Source organism: Lactuca sativa, chromosome 2, assembly GCF_002870075.4.
Source record: "Lactuca sativa cultivar Salinas chromosome 2, Lsat_Salinas_v11, whole genome shotgun sequence".
Classification (NCBI taxonomy): Eukaryota; Viridiplantae; Streptophyta; class Magnoliopsida; order Asterales; family Asteraceae; genus Lactuca; species Lactuca sativa.
The window spans coordinates 166,562,458-166,582,398 of NC_056624.2; the positions used below are offsets into that span (position 1 = coordinate 166,562,458).

The 19,941-nt window shown below is 35.3% G+C and overlaps 3 protein-coding genes across 4 annotated transcripts; all 3 read left to right on the forward strand.

Annotated features, from left to right (window-relative positions):
- Positions 1-1,881: 1,881 nt before the first annotated feature.
- LOC111913343 (zinc finger CCCH domain-containing protein 44) lies at positions 1,882-9,325 on the forward strand. Its single transcript, XM_023909064.3, has 10 exons — positions 1,882-2,536; positions 2,725-2,804; positions 4,083-4,270; positions 4,361-5,234; positions 5,319-5,446; positions 5,528-5,587; positions 5,689-5,739; positions 5,874-5,944; positions 6,164-6,315; positions 6,397-9,325. Exons 1-10 carry the CDS (start codon positions 2,244-2,246, stop codon positions 9,051-9,053), a joined length of 4,554 nt encoding a protein of 1,517 aa, XP_023764832.2. The 5' UTR covers positions 1,882-2,243; the 3' UTR covers positions 9,054-9,325.
- A 2,364-nt stretch (positions 9,326-11,689) lies between these two features.
- LOC111913344 (uncharacterized) lies at positions 11,690-15,479 on the forward strand. Of its 2 annotated transcripts, XM_023909065.3 has the most exons (15): positions 11,690-12,033; positions 12,188-12,266; positions 12,364-12,927; positions 13,007-13,172; positions 13,263-13,415; positions 13,503-13,600; positions 13,856-13,947; positions 14,014-14,084; positions 14,182-14,317; positions 14,403-14,462; positions 14,535-14,614; positions 14,709-14,785; positions 14,864-14,934; positions 15,054-15,111; positions 15,210-15,479. In XM_023909065.3, the coding sequence occupies exons 1-15, from the start codon at positions 11,816-11,818 to the stop codon at positions 15,330-15,332; spliced, it is 2,046 nt and encodes a 681-aa protein (XP_023764833.2). In that variant the 5' UTR covers positions 11,690-11,815; the 3' UTR covers positions 15,333-15,479. The 2 variants fall into 2 exon arrangements, 1 of the variants encoding a protein (XP_023764833.2); XR_006188268.2 differs by lacking the exons at positions 15,054-15,111; positions 15,210-15,479 and having other exon boundaries at positions 14,552-14,614; positions 14,864-14,928.
- Positions 15,480-16,915: 1,436 nt separating this feature from the next.
- LOC111913342 (uncharacterized) lies at positions 16,916-19,309 on the forward strand. Its single transcript, XM_023909063.3, has 5 exons — positions 16,916-17,305; positions 17,941-18,110; positions 18,187-18,259; positions 18,678-18,750; positions 18,879-19,309. The coding sequence occupies exons 1-5, from the start codon at positions 17,095-17,097 to the stop codon at positions 18,997-18,999; spliced, it is 648 nt and encodes a 215-aa protein (XP_023764831.1). The 5' UTR covers positions 16,916-17,094; the 3' UTR covers positions 19,000-19,309.
- The last annotated feature ends 632 nt before the right edge of the window (positions 19,310-19,941 follow it).

Below are 19,941 nucleotides of genomic sequence, written 5' to 3' on the forward strand. Positions count from 1 at the left end.
AATAAAATTTTAATATCAATATATAAATATGAAATATTTTATAATGTTATACTTTATATAAAGTAGTGTAATCTTTTGAAAATTTGCAAAAGAAACTAAATCCTTTGATGTATTTATGAGAATTTATTACTAAATTAATAGGATGATTTTATTTCCTTATAGAATCCATTACAAATTTATGAAATTTTATTTTAAAAAAATGGAAATCCCTAAAAATGACAAGTGGAAAATAATATTTGTAAAATTCTCACAAAATGACAAATGTCAAAATTAAGAAGAAGATGACATGTGGTAAAAAAAACCTTAATTTATTAAAGATGATTAGGTGTAAGACCCGTGTATTACACGAGTTTATTAAAAATAAAATTTTAATATCAATATATAAATATGAAATATTTTATAATGTAATACTTTACATAACATAATGTAATCTTCTGAAAATTTGCAAAAGAAACTAAATCGTTTGAAATATTTATGAGAATTTATTACTAAATTAATAGGATGATTTTATTTCCTTATAGAGCCCATTACAATTTTATTGAATTATATTTTAAGAAAATTGAAATCCTTAAAAAATGACAAGTGGAAAATAAAATTTCTAAAATTCTCACAAAATGACAAGTGTCAAAATGAAGGAGAAAATGACATGTGGCAAAAAAACCTTCATTTATTAAAGAGGATTTTCAAATTTCAAATTTAGTATATATTTTAAAACATTAAGTTTGTATAAAAACTAAATAAGAAGATAAAGTTGAAACTTTAAAAAGTAAAATGTAGTTTTGAAATTACTATGAAAACCGAAAGGGTGTGAATTGAAAATAAAAACATGAATAAAATATCATAATTTACTAGCTGTAAGATTCGTGTATTACACGAGTTTATTAAAAATAAAATTTTAATATCAATATATAAATATGAAATATTTTATAATGTAATACTTTACATAACATAACATAATTTTTTGAAAATTTGTAAAAGAAACTAAATTGTTTAAAATATTTATAAGAATTTATTACCAAATTAATATGATGGTTTTATTTTCTTATAGAACCCATAACAATTTTATGAAATTATATTTTAAGAAAATTGAAATCCTTAAAAAATACAAGTGGAAAATAAAATTTCTGAAATTCTTACAAAATGACAAATGTCAAAATAAAGGAGAAGACGACATGTGGCAAAAAAACTTTTATTTATTAAAGAGGATTCCATATAATATTTTAAAGTAATAATTGCAATAAATATACTAATAAATGAATATAAATGACATTAATAAACTTACATTTTAATTTCAAAATTTCCAAGTTAAAGTTCATTAATATCTTTTGTTTATTTATTTAAATTTAAAAGATAAAAAACATTTCAATTATAATAATTTATTATTTTTCTTATTTTCTTATAAATTCAAATATTTTGATATTTATATTTAATTTTTTTTTTAAATTAACCCATATAATACATAGGTCTCACAACTAGTAGATATTTAAAATAAAACAATATTTTCTACTTGTATCATAAAAATGCTATATGCTTGTGGATTTACTTGATGTTGATGTATTTTCGTTGTTCACTGGAAAAACGTTGGCGAAAATATGTTAGGGACAACATTTCATTTGACCTATTTGACCTAAATTGTTTCACTGAAATTAATTTTCTGTCAGAAAAAAAAAAAAAAAACCCGCGGATTCACATTTAACATGGCTATTTATTTGTTTTCTTATATTACATATATATTAAATTAATATTAAATATTAATATTAATATTAATATTATTGATATTTTAGTGAGCAACTCTTTTTTTTACGGTATAATGGAACCGGATTGGGTGTTTTAGAATCTGTGTACTCATAATTCCTTTTTTAAAGAAAAAAAAATATATATCTGTCCACGTGTTGCCGAGTATCGGAAAGAATCCCCGGAGCTCCGATCGACGTTCTCTCTTTAGTCTCTAGTCAGATAAAGTCGTGTCTCCGATAGGTAAAACCCACCCTGCCCAACATCTACACTCTCACAAGTCACAATTACTCCCAAGCACTCTCTTTTTGGGGTTTCGTAAATCTCCCAACTTCGCCCTTGGAAAACGACCCACTAATCACGTACTTCCCCCAATCCATTTCTATGCATCTACGCAACCAGACCTCCTACGACACCACCACTACGCGATTTCAAGCTCTAGGGTTTTCATTATCTCTGCTAATGGTCAACCGATGAACTGATTTTTAGCTTAGGTCATTCAATTTTCTATGATGGAAGTTCAAAATTCGGGAGCTGAGAGTCAAAGTCTTGACCGGAGTCAAGCGATTCAGAAAACTGATGGAGGACAGGTGGGTGTCGTTGCAGATGGTGGCGGTGGAGGAGTGAAGGTTGAGGTAGGTAATGCGGTTGGAGGAGCTCAAGTGGCGAAGCGGAAGCGAGGGCGGCCGCCTAGGGCTCAGGCCAACCAGCCGTCTGCTAAGAAGATTAAAGAAGAGGATGAGGATGAAGACGTTTGTTTTATTTGCTTCGATGGTGGGAGTCTCGTGCTGTGCGATCGCCGGTTTGTGCTCATATCTTTTGCTTCATCCATACAGCTGTTATGTTCGTGTTCTTTGGGGATGTGATAAATGTCTGCATTTGTTGAAAGAACTGCATGAGATGATGCGATTAGTACTTTCATTCAAAGAATTAACTTTTGTCAATCGATGATAAGATGAAGATTAGTTATGCTTTATCTGTTGGGTGCAGGGGCTGTCCAAAGGCATACCATCCGGCCTGTATCAAGCGCGATGAAGCATTTTTTCAAACCAAAGCTAAATGGAATTGCGGTATGTTTGCTGTTCATGTTTGTTACACTATTCTCTTTGTAATTCTTTGCATTTCCTTCATTATCAAAAGTTGCCCCCTCTCAATGGTACATCACGTCTTGTAGCTTTAAGGTTATGCTATTGCTAACACCCTTCATCCTAGGGTAGGTGTAACACTGTATTACCACTTATGCTTTTAACCAGGATCATTCCTTCCATGTATTTTAGTCCCCTGTTGTCATGTAATACTAGTAAACATGCAAGAGCACTCTTGTAAATTGCTTAACATATATTATACTGTCCTAAAAAAGGAATGAACTAACTGATGGAATTAACTATTGAGCTGTGGAGAAGTCATACTAATTAAAGCTCATCAAGGCTGACCTAAATTCAATTTCCATTCTCACACACCTACTTCTGGAGGCTGAAGAGTTTGCCTAAACATGACATATCTATTGTAATGTTTTTCTCCATCAATATTGTTATTCTTTACCATTCAGAATTAGACCTTGTCACCTTGTGCATTAGATGAGTTTTTCTTTTTGTTTTTTTTTTCGTACTCTGTGGTTCAATCTTCAATGTGGTATTGGTCTAGCAAACCCAAATTGTGCATCTCTTTTTTTTTTTGAGACTACCATTATCTGCTTGACATCATGAGATGCAAAAAATCTACACAGCAACAACAATACCTAAAATCCCATAATGAATGAGGTAAGCATATACAAGCAATAAAGCATAAATTAGGTGTATGTATAATAAACCATAAAGCAGGAACTAACAATAAGGCTAAGATAAAAGGGGGTAAATATTCTATGAAAAGCATAACCCTATATGAAAGTACCTATGACATGTACTACTCCACCACCATGATTTTAAACCTCCACAACCTCCTATTGAAGATCATGCCTTTGTAAAGTGCCAATTCCTTTATGTTTAACCCCATGCTATAGCCGGATTCGGTATCATGTCCAACAATGTTCTACTGTATGTCCACAACAACAACAAATGACATAGAGCGCCTAATTTTAATGTAAATGATGCTCTTCCATGAATTAAAATTACATGTTGGGCAAGGTAGATATGAATTAGGTATCAAGGGGTAGATATAATTTAATCATTCAATCTTTATTCTTTTTGGGAGGGGTCTTGCCTTATTCATTAAGCCAAACATGGAAATCGTAACCTTGACCTTTGATCTCTTTGAGACTTTACTTATCCGGCTATTAATTACAGACACTAATTGAGTAGGTTACTAGGTTTCATGATTCATTAATATCTCTGTGTTTATATGACTTTTAGGTTGGCATATCTGTAGCGTATGTGAGAAGACATCATATCATATGTGCTACACGTGTACTTATTCATTGTGCAAAGGGTGCAGTAAAAAGGCTGACTTTATGTGTGTGAGAGGTGATAAAGGCTTTTGTTCAATATGCATGAAAACAATCACGCTCATTGAAAACAGCGCACAAGGGAAGGAAGTAAAGGTATGCAAAATCATACTTTTTCAAGATTCTTGATTTTACATTGAAAATTCAAGATTCTTGCTTATATGTTTTCATCTGCAAGTTTTCCAGGTGGATTTTGATGACAAGACTAGTTGGGAGTATCTTTTCAAGGTATACTGGAACTACTTAAAAGGAAAGCTATCTCTAACTTTTAGTGAGATTATAGCAGCTCAAAGTCCATGGGAAAGATCCGAAACAATCCCTTCAATCGAATCAACTTCACATATCAGTGCCAGTGGTAGAAGAAGCATTACATTAGATACATCTTTTGGAAATCACGAGGCTAATAATATTTCCAAAAGTAGCAAAACATCTGAGCAAACTAATGAACCCACAAAAGAAACTCCATCTGTAATCGAATCCAAAGAGTGGGCAACCAAAGAGTTACTAGATTTTGTTTCACACATGAAAAATGGTGACGTGTCCATGTTATCTCAGTTTGATGTCCAGGCACTTTTGCTAGATTACATAAAAAGAAATAATCTGCGGGACCCACGAAAGAAAACCCAAATCATATGTGATACGAGGTTAAAGAATCTTTTTGGTAAACCACGTGTTGGTCATATTGAAATGTTAAAGCTTCTGGAGTTACATTTTTATATAAAAGAGGATGATAGTTCACAGAAGAATACAATTGAGAATAATACTGTATCTGTAAAACAAGTGGATGCAGATTGCAAGCCTGATAATATGGTGATGGTGAGTAACAAGGAACGTAGAAGTCACAGGAAGGCTGAACAACGTGTGACACAGAATAAATTGGATGAATATGCTTCGATTGATGTGCATAATATGAATCTGATATACTTGAGGCGTAATTTGATGGAGAAAATTTTTGAAGATAGTGAAAAGTTTCATGAAAAGGTTGTTGGATCGATTGTGCAAATTAGGATATCGGGTAGTGATCAGAAGGATGATATGTACAGGCTTGTGCAAGTAGTAGGTAATGCAATGGAATGTTTTTAATTTATCATCATTTGTGGGAATTATTAGTATCACCTAAATTTTACAATATTGTATTTATTAGGTACGACTAAGGCGGATGTACCCTATAAAGTTGGTGATAAATTAGTTGATGTTATGCTTGAAGTATCAAATTTAGACAAGAAGGAGACTGTGGCAATTGATACAATTTCAAATCAAGAATTATCCGAGGTGACTAATTAGCACTTCATAATAATTAATAATTAGTTTATTGTTTTTTTTTTCTTTGATAATTAGCGGGGGGTTTTTTAGGATGAATGCAGACGGTTGAGAGAGAGTATAAGATGCGGGCTTGTGAGATGTTTTACTGTAGTAAGTTTTTATGCCGATTTTTATTTAAAATTGTGTTTTGTGTATGATGATTATGATGATGACAAGTTTTGTGGTTGTGGTTGTGGTTGTGGTTGTGGTAGGGTGAGATACAAGAAAAGGCAATGGCGCTTCAGTCACTTCTGGTTGATGATGTGAGTTATTTGGTTTCAAGATAAAAATGTGATTTTATAGGTTGTTTATTGCCTATTTATGGTAGAAATGTACATGTTACCATATTTTTATTTGTTGCTTTAATTAATTGGTTTTCTTATTTTGTATAATTTAGAGAATGGAAGCCGAGATGTTGCGGCTTAATCATCTTCGCGATCGAGCAAGTGAAAAACGGCAGAAAAAGGGATATCCTTTGGTCTATTGAATTTTATTTTTGTTTATTTAAATATCACTAAAGGTATTTTTGGTAGATTAATAAAAAAAAAAGGAAATATGGAATTGAATTATAGGAATGATAATAAAATCCATCAAACATGGAATTTGAAGGATTCCGATGGAACGGAATCTCGAATTCCAATTCCGTTGGAATGCTCAAAAGTGTTGGAATTCCTTGACAAATTCCACTCTTAGAGAATGTGTACAGAAACTCCAACTTCTAAAGACACCTGAGGAGCGTGAACGCAGATTACGTGAAGTCCCAGAGGTTCATACTGATCCAAAAATGAATCCTGATTATGAATCTGATGACACTGAAGAGTATTTCAACAACGAACACGGTTTGTTATTCAACACCTTTCTACAGTTTCACATATTCATTTCCTTCCTACTTTGACTAACAATGTCATCAAAATCTCCAGGAGAACATCAGAAGCCCAAGTTTTCTTGGGTCAGTGGCACAAACACAATCTCTCCTCAAAAGAGAGCGGAAAGTTCAAACGATCAAAATCAACCCAAAGACAACGTTGAGGAGGATTCCATCAAGCCTACAGGGACATCGGAAATGGAAAAAGACATGATGGAATCAAATCCCCCGGTGGAACCACCAAAAGAGGTCAATTGTAACGGTTCAACAATCCCTGAATCCAATCCCGAACCTCATGTGAGCTCATCGCTACCCACCATTGTAGTACCGGAATTCAAGATTGAAACTCCTGCGAGGTCATCGGTACCCACCATTGTAGTACCGGAATCCAACATTGAAACTCCTGTGAGGTCATCGGTACCCACCATTGTTGTATCGGAATCCAAGATTGAAACTCCTGTGACGTCATCGTTACCAACCATTGTTGTACCGGAATCCAAGATTGAAACTCCTGTGACGTCATCGTTACCCACCATTGCACCGGAATCCAAGATTGAAACTCCTGTGAGGTCATCGGTACCTGCCATTGTAGTACTGGAATCCAAGATTGAAACTCCTGTGAGGTCATCAGTACCCACCATTGTATCGGAATCCAAGATTGAAACTCGTGTGAGCTCATCGCTACCCACTATTGAACCGGAATCAACACCTTCTTCATTTCTGTCCATGTTGGAAATCCCATCTCCCAATGATGACATATGGCACTACCGGGACCCGAGTGGAAACGTCCAAGGCCCGTTTTCTATGGTACAGTTGCATCAATGGAGTATCCGTGGATACTTTCCCAATGATATGAGGGTATGGGCGGGTCGAGAGGCCGATTCTGTACTTCTAAACGATGTATTGCAACAACAGTTTAATAATCCCTACAATGACCCATGGCCCGGCAATGAAAAAGTCAATAATCAAATTGAGGAAGTCAATGTTCCGCAAACTTCATATGCTATGGACTCCGTCAATCTTGAAAAGTTACCCAATTCCGATGATAATAATTACAATTTGAACTGTAACCCCCCAAATATGTCCATTTCGAGTCCAAGCCCAAGCCCAAGCCCAAGCCCAAGCCCGAAGGGGCCCGATACTGATATCAATCAGCATGTTTCTCAAGTTTTTCCTGTTGCAGATGAAGCCCTTGTGGATTTGCAAAGTCAACTGTTGAAGAAGGAAAGTCATGAAAATGAAAAAGACAAACAACAGTCTGCACAACCTTCCGGAAACCCAAACCCAAACCCAAACCCGACCCCGAACCCGCCTACGTGGAGTACTGCTTTAAGTTTAGTGATTGGTGGGGCCCAATTACCCGAAACGGGTGATGAATGGGGCCGATATCCTCCTAAGCCTGAGGAATGGGGGTCGGCCCGGGTATCGGTTTCTCCTTTAAAGCCTCTAGAAGTATTGGATCATCAAGTCGGTAGTACAAATATGGATCAAATTATGCATCATCATTCATCGCCTCCCCAATCATCACAACCGTATCACGGTTTGCCAGCATGGCATGGACTCGGTGTTGGTGAAACCATTGAGTTTGCCACGTTGGCGGAGGAATCCGTTTCCGATCTTTTGGCGGAAGTTGATGCAATGGAATCCCGGAATGGAGTCCCGTCTCCGACTTCTAGAAGGAATAGTTTTCTTGAAGATTTGTTTAATGGTTCCATGGATGATTTCAGCCCGACTGATCAGGATACAGATATGCATTTACATCGTCAATCACATCACTTCTCATTTGGTCTCGAGACTAAACCCATCGGAGCTGTTGCTATTCCGGCCACAAATTCCGATCATATGGGGTTTAAATGGGCTGAGATGGGCAGTTCTGAGCTCCCACCACCACCGCCACCGCAACCACCACCGCCTCGCCAAGACATGATCGATTTAAATGATTCCACTAGGGCTGAAACTGACGAGGGAGAAAGAGACGATCTAGTTGAAGAAAAGTCAAGAAACGGTATACTTCCACTGCCACCACCGCCGCCGCCACCACTGTCTCCGCCTCCACCACCGCCGGAATCACGTGGAGGAAGGAAGTCGAAAGGCGTTGTATCAGGTTGGCCGGGTGAACGGATAAAAGCGGTGGCAGCAAGGAAATTTAGTGGGTTTCCGGATGTGGAGGAGGAAGAAGGTGAGTTTATCCAGCCGGATGCACCACCACCACCACCGCCGCCGCCACAGCCACAATCACAACCGCCGCTGCTTCCGCTGCCACTGCCGCTGACGATGGGATTTGATGTCGCGGATTCACGAAGAATGGGGTCAGAAAAGTATACAGGAAGAGCATCTCAGGGAGCCACCAGCGGAAGTAGATCCTCCCATAGCCGGAGTGTGAATGCAGGGCGGGAGTCCTCCTCCCACCACAGGAGGTCTAGTGGGGGGGACAGATATAGCAACAGTACCAGCAACAATAACAGTATCAGTAAAAGTATCAGTCCAAGAGAGAGGACACATCATGGTGAGGATTCAGGACATGGTAGAAGCAGTAGTAGAGCTTCATGGGGTAGGCAGTCTTCATTCAGTAGTGGCGGCAGCGGCGGCGGTGGTGCTGGTGGTTATTCAAGGGCGCCGCCATCAAAAGGGCAGCGTATATGTAAATTTTATGAGAGTGGGAGGTGCAAGAAGGGATCTTCATGCAGCTATCTACACCAACAAGAGAGGTAATATTTTGGATTTTGGGAGGAGGTGGTAATGATTGAAATGGTGACATGTGTTTTTTTGTATAATCAATATATAATGTAGTAGTGATTATGGTGTCTGCTGTCTATATTTTGGGAGTTGTGACTCTTGCCTATGATTCAATTTACTCAAGTTAGTCACTTGTTGTACAACAAAATTGAGCCATTGATATCGTTGTTTGATCTCAATGATGCTTTTTGCATTCGATAATATCACCCAAACTATGGACAGGTTTGGGTGGAAGCTTTTCTGTGGTCTTTCTTTTGTGTTGTCTATTTAGATATCAGATATGTGACAAGTTTGATCAATTTACTTAGAATTGGGTTTATATTGTATCTCCTACATATCAAATATATAAATAGAAAAATGAAACCAGCCAAAAGGATTGAAAGTTGCTTTCAAGTGTTTAGCCAACCTTCTAAGTTCTAAATCCTTGACTTAAAACAGACCGACTAATTTTTTAGAGAAATGTTATCATATTAATTAATATGTAAGCGCAATAAAAACAATAAACAAATTTGATGTTGCAAAGTTGCAAGTGTGAACAGGGACATAAAAGAAAAGAAAAAAGAGGAAGATACTTGAGCAAGAAGTTACTTGAACTGCATTAAAACAAAAGAAAGACTCATGCATTAAAGAGAAATTGAAAACTACTCAAACTTCTAAAACAATAAAATAAAAGACCGACTCCTAATAAAAGGCAACTTTCCGAAAAAACCCCTAGACTTGAATCCGATTAACCCAACAATTACCTCTTTAATCGGATTGGTCATACCACTTGTTCAAAATACTGTCGGTTCGATTAGACCCGCTTCTTTTTCCCATTTAGGATACTTGTTTTTATAGTGACCAAAATCACCACATTTGTAACATCTAACGTGACTTTTATCCCGGACACATTCATTACCATCTCGACTTCTCCCGACCCCCGACCTCTTCCACGACCACGTTCAAAGTCATCCCGATTTGAACTTCCATTGCCACAATGCTTACAAACATGTGATTTTTCCTCACTAGTCAACAACAACTCACCTTGAGTGTCCTCCACTTTCTCGGTTCCTCTTATACGCTCCTCGTATGCCTTCAATCTACCAGCCGCTTCATCAAATAACATTGAATCCAACTCGAAACATTGCTCTATTGAAGCCACGATTTGAAGAAACGACTTAGGCATCGAATCAAGTAACATTTTCACCAAATCGACTTCTTCAAGCTTGTCACCAAGACTCCTTACTTTTGACGCTAAATCGGATAATTTCGTCACAAAATCATCAACCGTTTCACCCTCCTTCATGTGTAAACTTTCAAGCTCCCTTTTTAAGGTTGCAAGTTGAGCCGTTCTCACCCGGTCCACTCCCAAATACCGTGTTTTTAGCCAATCCCACACTTGCTTTAGGTCGGTGTAACTCGCCATTTGCAACACCATGTCTTCAGGTATCGCTTGAAACAAAAAGGCAAGAGCTTGTTTTGACTTCTTTTGATCCGATGCTTCACCTAACGCATTTGGTTCGACCGTCTCCCATATGTTGTGTGCATCAATAATCGACTTGACTTTGACCGCCCACACCGGATAATTCGTTGGAGTCAGAATCGGAACTTGATATGTCATCGAACCTTCTTCTTTAACCAACAACGTCCTTTTCTCCTTAACCCCGAACTTTTTAATCAAACTTGTTCCGAGAACACTCTTCCACCGGACAACAAGAGAAGGTCACAACCACCTTTACCGTTTTTCGTCACCCACAAAAACGAACCAAATCAAAGCCACTCACTTTGACGTCTTCCCTTCTGTTTATTCCGCGCCTCCGGTTAGTCTCTTACAAGCCTGATTAAAAGAAACCGAGGTTGCTTATAATCAACCTCGAATCACACCCCCTTCAACGAAACCGCTTTAATACCAAGCGTAAAACCGCTCTGATACCAAGTGTAAGCGCAAAAAAACAATAAACAAATTTGATATTGCAACTTGCAAGTGTGAACTTAAACAGCGACAAAAAAGAAAAGAAAAAAGAGGAAGATACTTGATCACGAAGTTACTGGAATTGCATTGAAACAAAAGAACCACACATGCTCCTACTTATACTAAAGAAATTGAAAACTACTCAAATGCAACTTTCCTAAAAAAAAACCCTAAGACTTGAATCTGATTAACCCAACATAACATCCCATTTACTTTTTGGATTGTTTATATTTTAATTGTAGTTAATAGATTAATAAATAATGTTTTTGATTCTCATGACACAAATGGGACGGGAGTTTGAGGGTCAAAAGATATGTTTGTTTACTGATGGTGACATGATGTCTACTATGACAGAATTATCCGATTAAAATCAAGAATTATTCGATTGAAATCAACTCCTAGTGTAATAAGAGCGAAAGAAAAATTAATTGGCCTATTGAGTAAATTAAAAGTTAAGGATGATCTATCATGCACTTGGAACTTTGAAATTGAAATTGAAATTGAAAGCAAAATGTAACAAAATAGTTAATTCAAGTGTGGGTACTGGTTAGTATGATCTTCAAAGTTGGAGGACAAAAAGTGCATATTAGGAAATAACAAGGGACTATTAATGTAACTCACTCATTCTCTGATTCTCTCAATTAAAACGGTGGATCACGAGTCTTTGCCGACGAGTTGAAAATCCAGAAAACAAAGAGAAAATCAAACCGATCAGTGCACCAAACTTCCGACCAAATCAGCGGACACACACTCTAGTTTGATAATCTGTTCGAGTTCCGGCGTCAAAATGCCGTCGACGTTAACCCAGACGCAGAGGTATGCCGCCGGAGCTTTATTCGGGTTGGCCCTAAACCAAACGCAGATTCACCAAACCTTTCCGTTAGGGTCCTCCTCCGATGAACTAACCGAAGAACGTGGTAGCAATGCAAGCAGTACCGATTCGGTCAGCGAAGATCCTCAGCTATGGGTCAACGAGTCGTGTGGTCTGCTCCGCCCTATTTTCAGGTTTTAGTCCGACTTATTTTATCAAACATCATTCATACTGCAATTCTAATCGTAGCCACTGCTAAATCTTATCTGCTAATTAAGAGATAACAGTTGTACTATAAGTTCTTGTGATGGCGATTTTGTTACATATAACAAATTTTGTCAACAACAGGTTTCTAGATATCGACAAATCAGCTTGGTATGGCTTAGAGGAAACAGCTGGTTCTTCTCCAAGTCGCCATGTTGGAGCTGTATGTGACTTTATAATACACGAAATACTTTAAACACAATCACCTTAACAACCATACACTTCCCTTACTTATGACAGCCATTATTGATAATTTACAGTTCTTAAGATTACTCGGGGAAGAAGGTAGTGATGTTTCTTCAGAAGTATCAGACCAGGAACTTGCTTTATCCAATGCAGTCGATGCCATGGTGGCAAGTATAGAAATAACTCCCGAGGATTATAAATGGAGAAAAGAGAAGCAACGTGCATATGCAAATGATTGGCAGGAGAAGTTTGCCAGTAGCGATTCAAAATCTGAACTTGAAGACAAGATGAAAACAGAAGTGGAAAAAGATTCCAATTCCCATTTAAAATCTGAACTTGAAAACAAGATGAAAACAGAAGAGGAAAAAGATTGCAATTCCCCTAAAATTGAACAGGAGACTAAAGAAGTGGCTATTGAATCCACCAGTGTCACTGTAGAACAGCCTATTGAAGAGGTGAAGATGCTTGGTTATGGAAGAAAAGTAACAGTCCTATATGAGCTTCTTTCAGCTTGTCTGGCAGATTTACCTGAAGATAATAACAGCAAATCTAAGAGACAGAAAAAAGGTTATGATGCTAGACATCGTGCTGCTTTACGGTTGTTAACAACATGGTTTGACCTCAAATGGATCAAAGTGGTTAGTTAGTTTTTGTTTTCCTAAAATCATTCTTTTGATTTCTGTTCCACATTCCAAGAGAGCGTTTTTGTCTTTTCAGGAAGCGATTGAGATTATAGTGGCTTTATCTGCAATGGCTATATTGAAACAAGAAGAAGCAAAGGAAGAGGAGCAAGCACCAAAAAGCATGTGGGCTAAGTGGAGACGTGGAGGTATTATTGGAGCTGCTGCTTTAACTGGTGGAACTTTAATGGCGATTACTGGTGGTATAGTTATAGTTATAACATCCCAAAATTTTTAAATCTTTTAGTAAATTAATGTTTTATCTGTATAATGGAAAATTATATTTTCAACAGGTTTAGCTGCTCCAGCAATTGCTGCAGGATTTAGTGCTATAGCACCAACATTAGGTGCAATTATACCAGTGATTGGAGCTGGTGGTTTTGCTGCTGTTGCTACAGCCGCAGGAAGTGTTGCAGGTTCTGTTGCAGTGGCTGCTTCATTTGGAGGTGGATAAAGAATAAAGATTTATTAGAGTTACAATTTTTTTTTTCTTCTGGAAATAATAAGTAAATCTGTAAATGTGATTGTTACAGCTGCTGGAGCTGGACTTACAGGGACAAAAATGGCTAGAAGGACAGGAAGTATTGATGAATTTGAGTTCAAAACCATAGGGGACAATCATAACCAAGGCGTGAGTTTTTTTGTATTTTTTTTTTATAAATATCTTTTGGGTTTGTGTCATATAATATGTGACCATTAAAGGTTACAATGACCAAATAAATACAAAATCATCAAGTTAAGTGGCAAACTCGCCTTGTTTGAAAGAATGGTCAAAAGGGTAAATGGGTAAAACTATAAGGGTCACATGTGACATAGAGCCTTAGTTTTTAATTCCCTAAAGTATATTGTAACTATATTTTCTCATAAACCTTGTGTTAAGTAACAGAGGCTGGCAGTTGAGATATTGGTGTCAGGATTTGTCTTTGAGGAGCAAGATTTTATAAGGCCTTGGGAAGATCAACTTGATAACATGGAAAGGTATGACGAAGATCAATTTTTTACAAACTTTTTTGGTTTTATTATTCAATAGCATTATTTCTTCAGGTATGCATTGCAATGGGAATCTAAGCATTTGATTGCTGTAAGCACTGCAATTCAGGACTGGCTTTCGTCAAGTAATTAATTATTCAACCTTTGAAAATAATTATCAATATAAAAACTAAATAGTTAGCTTATAATTTAATTTTTTGATATGATAATGATATGATCCAGGTCTTGCAATGGAGTTGATGAGACAAGGTGCAATGCTGACTGTATTAAGCTCTCTTTTAGCAGCTTTAGCCTGGCCTGCAACTTTACTTTCATTAACCAGTTTTATTGACAGCAAATGGACAATCGCTGTCAACAGGTTTTCTTTTTTATAATTTTATATTATTATTATTATTATTTTTAAATTCCACATTACAAGTTTACAACTTTCAGTTTCCCTTCAGATCTGACAAGGCTGGAAAGCTGCTTGCTGAAGTGTTGATCAAGGGATTGCAAGGCAACAGGTTAGGTTTACTCGATTATAAAATTTATAAACTTGGAATAAAAGATTGTAAATTTGTAATTATAAATTTCAGGCCTGTGACACTAATAGGTTTCTCACTTGGAGCACGTGCTATCTTCAAATGTCTTCAGCATCTAGCAGAAACTGGACATGGTAATTGCTAATTCCATGGAATCAGGTTTCTTGTTTGTACTTTGTAGTGGATTTTTTGGTATTATTAAATATTAATTAAAATTTCCATTTCCAGATGGACTTGTGGAAAGAGTAGTTCTACTTGGTGCACCTGTTTCTATACAAGGTGAAAATTGGGGAGCTGTAAGAAAGGTATATATAATATTATAATATATTGCTGAACTTAAAATATGGAAAATTATATTTAATAAAACTTTTTTTGTTTTTTAGGTAGTGTCTGGGAGATTGATAAATGCTTACTCCACAAACGATTGGATGTTAGGAGTAGCCTTTCGTGCAAGGTATGTATTGTTGAATCTTTCAAATTTATAATATGGAAAATTATTATTACTATCAATAAATATATTTAAAAATACATATCAAACCTGGAATTTAATTATATGGTTAAACAACACTACAGTCTCCTGACGCAAGGATTAGCTGGAATTCAGGCTGTGGATATTCCTGGAATTGAGAATGTGAGTTTGGTTAATTTATTAATATTATTTTTGTTTAATGTGGTTTTTATTATAAATAAAAAATGGTATTTAATTTTTGTTTTGTGCTGTGTTAACAGGTTGATGTTACAGAACTGATTGATGGGCATTCATCATATTTATGGGCTACACAGGAGATACTTGATCGTTTAGAATTAGAAACATATTATCCGGTTTTTAAAATAAATCGCAATATAACTTAAGGTGATATTCCTAAATGTACAGTTGTTAGATGTCCACAAAAGTTGTAATGTAAAGTATCATTTTTTTTTGTTGATAGAATGTTTAATTAAATATATACTTTAATGCTTTAAGAGCATTGTAATAAGAATAAAATAATCTTAAGTGTAGATGTGTAGATAAGGAATAATCGGAATGAGCAACGCTTGCTAACAAAGGATTGAATTCAACAATTTGTGCCCTTTGAACTAACTGGACCGAGTATTTTAAATCCATGGTTATAAATTGGCGAATCATTGTTGAGGAAGTCTGTTTATATTGAAGGTTTTTAAATACACACATAGCAAAATATTTGAAGAAAATACAATATCGAGGTTAAGCCCAACAAGATCAAGAACACACTTGATTTCACACCTTGATCCTATAAAAGTGTAAAAAACCAACTCATCAATCCTCACAAAGAATGCTGTCCCCTAAGAATTTTGTGTTTTAGGATCACCAACAATTTTTTATGTCATTGGATGAAGTCTTTTATAGACAGTAAAACACATGACTCACATGATCGAATCGCTTCAGTTACATAGCATGCATCCAAGAATATTTCCTTTGAACTATCAAATATGAGGATATCACCTTACAAGATCTTATGGAGAAGGCCAACAATGGATCTTTCATTAGATGAAGCTGTTACTTGACTCGTAAGATCTTGAAACTTGCAATAATCATCTGGTTGATCATGAATGAACAAAGATAAGATATGACAATCCGACCTACAAATTGTCACCAACTAGTCTAGAAATATATTCTTTCTTATGTAATCAAATGAGTTAGAGACTAACAATTTCTAACTTCTTCTTCTCTTAACGAAACTCTTATGTGTAGAAATGAAGGCTATGTGTTACTAATGCTAAAATGTATGTTTACATTATTATTCCTCATATTTCAGTTGAAGTGAGTGTCATAAAGTAGTTCCTACGATGAACTTAAAGTTAGAAGTAATGGTTTTGTAAATATAGAGGTGTTTTAGAAGGAAATGACACAAAACATATAAGTATGTTGCCATAACCGGTGGCGAAGGCAGAACAAATACTTTTTGGTTATGTTTTTATTTTGTCAAGGACAACTTTCACAAAGTGTTCCAACATGCTTCACTCTAATAACATTTATAACCCAAGTCACTATTACATGTATTAATAAACTAAGTTTACAAAGTTATGAGCGTTACACTTGACTGGAGGCTACATTATATATACCTCTTATTTACGTTATCTTTATAGGATTTTGGGTTCTGTTTGCTGTATTGTGGATTTTTTTCTATGAAGGTCCATAATTTTCTCTATTTTTGGGGTTTCCACATATATTATTATGTTCAATTTTCTTTATTAATTTTCATATAATGGGTTGTTTGGAATCTTTGAGACCATTGTTCCAACAAATGTCTTTAAACGATCTTCTATTGTTTTAGTAAATTATTTATTCGTTTTATATTCTTTTTAACACGATTAATTAAAAAACACAGAAAAAAAGAAACAAAAAATTGGTAATAATAAATACAGAAGAAAAAAAAAATTAATATAAAATTAAGTCCAAAAGGCAAAAGGTGTGATTGGTACCTCCCAAATATACAAAACTGTGAGGGCGAACCCCATATTTGGTTCCTATGTTTAGAATTTGTTTGAGCAAGAACCTTGTCGTCATCATCTTCAACGAAAGTCATCTGAAGCGGAGCAAAATCAGCGGTAGGAGATATTTTGCATTCATCAGCGAGATTAGGGAGTGAAACAGATGGGAGAAGGAGGCGAAGAAGTGAAAGGGGCAAACGAAGGAAACCCTAACTCCAAAGATCATGATAATCAAACTAATCTACAGCTGTTAAACGAGAAAGGCGCTTCCAGAAAGGGTAAATCATGCAAAGGATGTTTATACTATTCATCAACGCTAAAATCCAATTCTCGTAACCCTGTTTGCGTCGGCATAACCCGTTCCCTTCCCAAAGGTACTCTTTTCCTCTCTCTCAGATGTATTCTGAATGCGCTGGAATTCGGATTATTGATATGTTAGGTATCGATTCCTGATATATCATATGATTTTGTGATCTTGGGTTGAGTACTTGAGTGCATAGAATTCACTTTGTAAATAAATCCAGACAAGTCATCAGTTCATGTCATTAGGTCAAAAATTTGAAGGAAAAATAGTTGCTTTATGGATGCATTCTAATGGGAATTGTTAGTAATAGAACTAATGTTGGTGTCAAATTGAAAGGAAATCAATATCAATTGCCAGTGCAACTGTGAAAGCATATTAAGATGAATTTGCACATCCTTATACACTTCATATGTCATGTTAGGCTGCTGCTAATTGTGAATGATTTAAGTTTTTTTAGACATGGTGTTATATATGTACTTATTTTCAATTGACAGTTTGACACTAAATGCATATACTTGATGGTAAATTTGATCTCAACTATGTCTATGTGGCTATGGCTATCACATTATCTCACAAGTCCCATGTCTTTGTGTGCATCATAGCTCATTAATATAACTTTCAAAATGTGTTTATTATAGTTTTCAAGATTGAATATTTTTAGTTTAAAGAAAGATGGGATCCTGAATTTAAAACTTTTATGACTAGTACCTCGCTACTATGTTGGAGAATCTGAGATGGAAGCTTCCAAAGAGGGAAGAAGCCTTGCTGATTTTAGATACGGTTGTGTTGGTTACTCTGTTTATTCGGATATGAAAAATCAAAATGTTGATTCACAAGATACACAAAAGGAGTTGCCAGTTTGTGTTGGAGTCGAGGTTCTCTCTCTCTCTCTCTCACACACACACACACACACACACTAACAAGCTCACTTACATCATCAACTGCTTGCAGGTTCTTGTGGATAGAAAAGTCACCAATGCCAACTCGGCTCCTACTCATGCTCATGCTCATAATCATAATAAAGGTAAATTATTCGATTAGCATCATGATCTTTTTGGGGTTATTTCTTTTTATTTTTCCCATTAAGTCGTGTATTGGTAAATTAGCAGATGGGTAATGATGTCTATCTGGATAAAGTGTTGTATGCATTAGGTCTGTTTCTTTTCTAGACTGAATAAACCGCCTGAATGACACTAAATGACCATTTTATCCTTACATTACAAAAAACAAATTTCACAAGTTCCATTAATCTTAACAATGTTCATCAATTTTAACATGAGTGGAATTTGGAGGAAAAATGTAAAAAAGGGTTGGTGTCTTAATACATTAAGCTAGGTTTTTTTGGCATAACCATGTTTTTTATTTTGAATGTCAAACTTGTATTTTCTATATATTTGTTTTATATGTAACAAAACTAATGGAATGTTGTTTTTTGTTTGAAGATAATGCAATCCCACAACCACGAGTAAACAGGCCTGCTGCTCAATCTACATCATCAGATGATTTCTTTAGTAGGTAAGTGAAAAAGTTGCATTTTTAGTTTTGAGGTAAAATAAGCCTAATTATTTATTAAACTCTGTAGTAATTTATTGTTTTTTTTTTTTTTTTTTTTTTTTTTTTTTTTTTTTTTTTAATAAAACCAGATTTACGCGAAATGCAAATGTAGTTGCATCAGGGGTAGCAAAGAATGTGCGCAAAGTTGGGAATCAAATAAAGGAAAGTGTTGATGACATTTTGTATCCTTATCGAAGAAGACCAAAGTAATAAAAATAAATGGAAATTATTTATCCATACAGACTGAAGCCATTAAATCAAGTTTACCATGAGGTCAACAATGGTAATAAAGAAGATCAAGAATCATGAATCAAAGATGCAAAAAGTTTCATTGGTTCTCATAATGTGTTAAAAAAACTAAAATATGCATCCTACTACTATTTTTGTACACTTACTACTCATAATTTGCAGAAATGAGCTCCATCTTTACTTTTGTAGATTTTTTTTTTATGAAATCAGATGAGAATTTAGAATTTGTTTGATTGCTAATAAAAGATATATATTTTTTTCTTTTTTGCAAGGAGTCTTTCACCTTCTAACTTATCATGTTTGATTAATCAATTATCATGCTTGAAAAGATTTAAAAAGAAAACCTTTAATATCTTGGACAATGACATTTTGGCATCATCAAGCATCTGCCTTTATTGTCCTTTTGGTCGTGGAGTTGCTTTTATAAGTCTGATAACTACAAAAAAATTTCAAGGTCCCATTTACTTGATATAGTGTCAATTTATCAATTAACAGATATATGCTTAAATCCTAAACGTAAATGATATATTTGTAGCAAATGAAAGATAGATAATTGTTTGGTAAATATGTGGTGTTTGTTTTACATCGGTATGACTTTTTAGAACATTCTATTCAATTTTTTGCTGTGAAATAATCTATGCTCTTGTAAAAATACAGGAAATATGCTTTATTGTACCTTTTGATCATGGACATGGAGTGTCTTTGGTAGACTAGTTGAATAATTAGTTTTTAGTTGAAAGACTAGCACTTGTCTAATATAAACCAGCTAATAGTTGATTGTTTAACAGCATTTGGTAAAAACTAGTTAAAAATTTAGATGACAAATATAAAATGACATTTATATATATACTTTGAAAAAAACAACATCGAAGAGATACTTGTAAAACTTTCTAGAAAAAAAAA

Bases quoted from the DNA above. Each gene is read 5' to 3' on its own strand.
- LOC111913343 (XM_023909064.3), top strand. From the start codon at position 2,244: ATGATGGAAGTTCAAAATTCGGGAGCTGAGAGTCAAAGTCTTGACCGG. The intron at 2,537-2,724 runs GTTTGTGCTCAT...TGTTGGGTGCAG, and splicing joins CTCGTGCTGTGCGATCGCCG to GGGCTGTCCAAAGGCATACC. The intron at 5,740-5,873 runs GTGAGTTATTTG...TGTATAATTTAG, and splicing joins AGTCACTTCTGGTTGATGAT to AGAATGGAAGCCGAGATGTT.
- LOC111913344 (XM_023909065.3), top strand. From the start codon at position 11,816: ATGCCGTCGACGTTAACCCAGACGCAGAGGTATGCCGCCGGAGCTTTA. The intron at 12,034-12,187 runs GTTTTAGTCCGA...TGTCAACAACAG, and splicing joins CTGCTCCGCCCTATTTTCAG to GTTTCTAGATATCGACAAAT. The intron at 14,463-14,534 runs GTTAGGTTTACT...TATAAATTTCAG, and splicing joins AAGGGATTGCAAGGCAACAG to GCCTGTGACACTAATAGGTT.
- LOC111913342 (XM_023909063.3), top strand. From the start codon at position 17,095: ATGGGAGAAGGAGGCGAAGAAGTGAAAGGGGCAAACGAAGGAAACCCT. The intron at 17,306-17,940 runs GTACTCTTTTCC...TTTTATGACTAG, and splicing joins AACCCGTTCCCTTCCCAAAG to TACCTCGCTACTATGTTGGA. The intron at 18,111-18,186 runs GTTCTCTCTCTC...AACTGCTTGCAG, and splicing joins CAGTTTGTGTTGGAGTCGAG to GTTCTTGTGGATAGAAAAGT.